The following is a 6,077-nucleotide window of genomic DNA, read 5'->3' as shown; positions in this document are numbered from 1 at the left end:
GCCAACAATAAAGGGAATATAAAACTTTGGGAACTTCTAGCACACAAGCAAAGTCTGGAGTTGTAGTGTGCCCGAGAGTGTCATGAGACTGGTCTAGGACTTCAAAATGTTGTCTTGACAACAGAGGACTGGTCCTTAGTGAGCTCATTAGATTCCATCAAAGCTGTTGTGTTTTAAAAAATAACTTTGTTCGAGTTTTATTTTTCAGATGTGAAATATGTCAGAACCGTCACACTGGAGGTTTCTCTGTGTTTTGTGCAGAAATATTTATCTGAAGTAGGAACTTTCTTCATCCTCGGTGAAGCCTATAATGCTTCCTCCATCCTCCTCTCCCATCCTCCTCCCCCTCTTCCTCCTTCTGAGTCCCGAGGTGTGGAGCTACGAGGCTCCTGAGGATAAGCAGGATGTGTTTGCTAGAAAAGCCTGTCCTGCTTTCCTGACCTTCACCAATGCTGCCTACCAGGCTGAAGTCACAGTGGAGTTGCCCTGCCACTGCAAACCACAACAGGTAACTGGACCAACCACAAAGTAAACGCATCTACTTAAACATGTTGATATGCTTTAATGTTCAAGGGTCCACATTAACTTTCTGTCAGTTGATGTCATTTACAGATACTGCAACCAAGGTGTATATACTGTATATATATATATATATATAAGAGAAAAATGGGTCATTGCATCCATAAAACATTCTGTGTTTCTCAGTCTGAGGACAATAGTCAGATATTGTTATATCTTATATATTATCTATGTAGAATCAGCATACAATTTTACTCAAGATTGCTACTGATTTACACACAAAAAAAAGAATACAATGATGGAGATAGATTGTTAAATCCAAATAAGAATCGGTTTGGTGAACTGCAGGTCTAAAGATGTGTCATACAATCCTCCTTTTTGCATAAATTTAGTCCAGCATTTCATGACAAAACTACATATTATGGCTCATTACAAAAGACATAAAAGGGAGGATGACATCCTCAGAAGATATGGCATGGTTAAGTGAGTAGTACCAATCAGAAATGTATGTAATAAGCATAACATAACAGTGCAGGAAAACACGTCCTATCCTCTTTTCTTTGTACAATGCAGGCTGTGTTAATCAAAGCTGCTCTGCTGCTGCAATTCACAGCCTCTCGTCAGCTTTATAGACAAGTAGGATATGTTTAAGACAGACAAATATGCAGAGGAAGATATCAAGCAGTCAAATGGAGCTGGGCAAAACAAGAGGAAAAAAAAAAAAAGAGGATGAGAGAATGTCTTGGACTTTATTCACAGCATCTGCTGAAGTCATTTGAGTTCCTGGTATTGATCAACTGACCAACATTATTGACCGTCAGAAGATATATTTTAGTTATGAATTTCTCTGTGTGTTTCAGATCAAATCCGTTGTGTGGTTCTTTAGGAAACATCAGGGCGGCTCCAAGGAGACTAGAGCCCTGACAGATCACCATGGCAACAGGCTGCTGAACCCTAACCTCGTCCCTCGCGGTGGCGAGCTGCAGAGTCGATTCTCCATCCGTCTCTTCAGCCTGCTGATCTTCGGAGCAGAGCCCGACGACTCCGGCATCTATATCTGCGGTTCCGCTCACAGAGACTTCTTCCACGGTTACGACCTGGACATCCAGGAGGCCCGAACGCTCAGCTTCCTCCCCAGGTGACAGTACAGACGCTCAGTCAATGACTGTGACTCTATTGGACATAGGATATCAAAGCTGTCACATTTTTGGCATTGATGATGATGAATGTGTTGATTTACTGAAAAGTACAATTGTCTCACTGCCGTCCAATGAACAAGAATCAACACCCAATGTCAATTCTGGTTGTACATCCCTAGCGTGTTTCTGCAAACCTTATGGATACATCCCATTAACACTGGAGACAATATTTTGATTCCGTTCACTGTTAACTGCTTCACATTTTTCCTCCCACATGATCACGCCGATGGGTGAAAGACAGAGAAAACAGAGGTTTATGAACAACCAATGATCACAAATTGGACAGTGTTATAGTGTGTCCTATTTTTATCTTGGTGAATAACAAACCCGTGATGAACCACTGATTCACGTGACTCTAATTCAAATTTGACGCTACTAGGACCGCTTCTGAAAGAGTGAGCAAGAGAAGGAAAGAAACAAAAGGACGCGGCTCTACTAAGCCGCTGTACCGAATCTTCACCAGCTTCAGGCCCTGGTCAGTCTGTGATCGCTGTGGAGTACCTGGAGAGCAGGTTCGTGCGGGACTCTGCTATGTCCACTCCCAGTACCTGCATTTACGCTACAGACGGGCCAATCAGACAGTCACTTCATGTGGCTCAGGAGCAGTGCCCAGGGCGTTTGGACAACTGAAGCAGAGGGGCGTCAGAGCCAAGCTGCAGGTCAAAAGCTGTCAAGTAACTTGTCAAGCTCAAGCTCCGCCATCCTCCAAAATCATTGCTCTGATGGCATTTCTTGGACACAAGTAAGCAAGTAGATAACTATATAGAGGTTCACATAAAAGACAGGATGTGGAGAGTTCACATGTCCGCATATTGAAGTGAACAAATGGTTCCCGAGGGTCACGCTAGCTGCCGTTGGTGTGAATGGGTGATTGAGCAGCTGATTGTAAAGTGCTTTACAGTAGCACCAAAACCTCTCTCTAATACAAATTGTCTCCGTTTCTGTGTTGGAGATCTGCGTCATTGCCAGTGTTCTACCTGAACCACGCTGCGGGCCATATCCTGACCCTGCGCTGTCCTGGGGCACGAGCTCACAAGGCCGTGGCCTGGGACAAAGGCGTTGAACCCATCTATCGATCTAAACGCTTGACAGGTCGTAACCTCAGCGCCACGTCCCCCAGGCTGCTGATAGACACCGGACACCACTTGGTGTTTCAACCTGCAAAAACTCAGGACTCTGGTATAAACTACTCATTAGTGTAATGAATTACACCTGTGTCACTCAGTCAGGACAAGTTTTGTGATAAACACACACGCTGTTACGCTTATATTCTATTATGCTGCTGTCCAAGTGGTGTTTTGTTTACTTTCCTCACAAGCTACTTTGCATGATACATTGATGCAGTCAAACTGTACCCCTTTGGCACAAAATGGCACCCTCTTCTCCCAGTGTTTGTTCTTGGTTTTAAAGTTGTATTCCTTACCTGCCCACAAGTAGTCACTGTTGAGTTTCCCTCCTCAGCTAGTCACTCTCTCGTGACCATGCTAGTTCCAGTGTATGTAAAGCAATCCCTTTGCACTCAAACTACGTCAATTTATCTCATTTCAAAATGATGTGACAAGTAAAAGGCAGTTTTTTTTGTTTAATTTAACTAAGATACCTATTTCTGTTAATTAGGTGTCTACTACTGCTGGCTGCAGGGTAAGAAGGCTGCTGAGATACGTCTGCTGGTCTACGCCCATTTGGGGCGGGGACAGTCAGTGACATCACATCCTGACTTCTGGGAAGCTCTCAAGACTGTGTTGAGATCATATCTTGTCATGACAGCTGTATTTTGCCTGCTGGTGTTCTGCAGAGATGGAGTCAGACACCTCCGAGACACCAGAGAAACACACGAGGATTAAACTCATTTCAATAGTATTACTTAAATAAATGCTTTAAACTCATTTTTATCAATTTCCTACTGTCATGTTAGAAACACGAAGTAGGCATTGAGAGTGCATTGAGTGGTAAAATAAATATATTTACTTCACAGAATGAGTCATCTTCTGCCTGCCTCTCTAACCGCATATGCAGCAACAGTGTTGCTTTTTACTGAAATGTTATATTCTTCATACAGAAGTAGGTAGCATGCGATCGGTCCATTTGATGGGACACAGAGCCTTTGGAAGAAAACCTGTGCTAACAGTTGATAAACAATGTCATGGTACCCGTTATCTCTGACTGAGGCTTTTGGCTTTGTCTAGCTCCTTAGTTTTCTTTCTACCTATATCATTATACAGGAGTTTTAACTTCATTATCTCATATATTTTACTTTCATATATACTTATTTTTGTAGTTGCAATTCTTGATTTACGGAAGAATAGAATAGATCAATGCAGCTCGACAAAAAGCAGACTCAACTTGTTTGTAATGACTGGTCTGGAGTTGTGTAGTACCTGCAGGTGTTGAAATCTCCCTTGAATAATTTGGCGCAGAAATGAAGGCGGAAGAGAGATGAACAGAATCAGAGACAAGATATCTGGGTTCTTGCTGTTAGACAGAGGGGCCATCGTATGTGTCCTCCTTAAGACTGCTCTCCACCCTGAGAGCCAGAGGGATGAATGCAGACACTTGTTCCTCCACTACACTCCCTCTCAGTCCACTTTCTTTCATCCCACCACCCCCTCTCTCTGAATCGAGTAACTAAATCCCCATACGATTTTTTTTTGCCTAAAACCAATGCATATGTGTCGTTAGTATTGCTGTTGATTGAGTCCAAATCTAAACATTTTAGTGCAAAGTATTTGAATAGATATGTGTTATGAATGTGCATAGCAACTGCCCTCTGCTGGGTGAAATCTGACTATTGTAATTTAACTTTGCCATTGGCTGATCTGGAGGCAGGTGAATTATATAAAGGAAGCTTTTGTCACCAATAAACGCCCCCTCCTATAAAACCAACGTCACCTGACATTACAGTCTGTGGAGAGAAGAGTAGTTGTTACCCTTTCAATTAGCCTGTGAATTGATTATACCAATGGCTAGCAACCATATAGCTTGCGTTAATGCTAATCGCAAGCTCACACATCCCAGCCTGGCACAAATTCACAAATGTTTATAAGATTTTACTGCCAGCTGTTAGCAATAAGCATTAGCGCAAACAAATGGGTAATTAAATGGGTAACGGCTATCATGTTATATGAAAACAGTAAAAGGCTGCTTTGATTCACAAGAAGAGCAAGTTCAGAGAGAGTTCAGAGCTGCTGGGTTGACACTGGGTTGGCATAGCTTCTTTTTCCGTGGCTTCTTTGTTGGCTTATCACGGCCCCTCTTCTCTTCCATTATTGAGCCTTCCTTGTCCGTAATTACAACATTAAGCTCCTACTGCCTCCTTTTTGTAATTCTTAAACATTTTTAAAAAATTTAAAAAATCCTCCAAGAATAAACGGCATTTCTATAGAAAAAAGACATCTCTGAATCGTTCACTCATTGGCCTCTCTTTCGTGTTTGCTGACCAATAGTTTGTCTTATCTTCATCCTTTATTGATTAACAAATTCATTTTCCATATCCTTGCTGTCGGGCGGAAACCCCATCAGCAACAATCTCCGTATATTTTTTTTTTCCATAAATCAAGGCTATTAGTCACCATCTGCATCCGTCAGTGGGTTGTACAAGTATTTAAAAAGTATTAAAAAGAGCTTTTGATTTATTCTTGTAACTTCATCGGACCCTCCAACTGCAGGTAAAATCCCATATATCCATCCTGCCTACTTGTTAAATAGAGTGTCGCTCACAGCAGAGCGGAAGGTAAACGGTGACGAGGCAAATTCGTCCGATTTCGTCTGACGCAGTGTTCCCCACAGTTTTAATGAAAAGCAGTCTACCCGGAGGATTTAACCCGGCAGGTCAGGGATTGCCGCTAGGTGTGGGATGATTCCCTCGAAACATGTATCTCCACATTTTTCTGGTCAAAAAACTCCAATTGAGCTTGATTTTGGTAAAATGTTAATATGACACATGCAATATATAAACACCCAACATTGAACAACCCAAAGTTCTGATATCAGACAGAATTAATGGTACTTTTTCTTTCTTTCTACCTGATCCTCTTTTATTATTTCTGTATGTATTTGACTTCTTTGTGCCTTTTATTTAACTGCTAAATACTGTTGAGCTGCGTTATGCGCAAGCTAACATCACACAAAGGACACAGCTACAAAGAAACCGCCTTCTTTCCTTCTCAATGTCTGGTTATATAACATGTTACATCTGTCCTTGACCTCATGCTTTAGTCCTACCGATTTGAGCATGAACCGGGAACGTTGTCAGAGGAGCCAGTTTGCAATTATAATGGAAACAGTAAAAGTATGGCATTCATGGCATTTGACAATACAATTCCAATTCAATCATATCCACTTATTTACTTTATTCAGAGC

At 41.9% G+C, this 6,077-nt stretch overlaps 1 protein-coding gene across 1 annotated transcript; it reads left to right on the top strand.

Annotated features, from left to right (window-relative positions):
* Positions 1-310: 310 nt before the first annotated feature.
* LOC306708220 (Ig-like V-type domain-containing protein FAM187A) lies at positions 311-3,562 on the top strand (the record flags this gene model as incomplete). Its single annotated transcript, XM_079176001.1, has 5 exons — positions 311-508; positions 1,380-1,657; positions 2,098-2,460; positions 2,671-2,897; positions 3,336-3,562. The coding sequence occupies 5 exons, from the start codon at positions 311-313 to the stop codon at positions 3,560-3,562; spliced, it is 1,293 nt and encodes a 430-aa protein (XP_079032127.1).
* Positions 3,563-6,077: the final 2,515 nt, after the last annotated feature.

This window comes from Pholis gunnellus (assembly GCF_910591455.1).
Source record: "Pholis gunnellus genome assembly, chromosome: 2".
In the NCBI taxonomy this organism is placed as follows: domain Eukaryota; kingdom Metazoa; phylum Chordata; class Actinopteri; order Perciformes; family Pholidae; genus Pholis; species Pholis gunnellus.
Note: the sequence above shows the minus strand (reverse complement) of the source record. Positions and strands in the feature narration are given on the sequence as shown.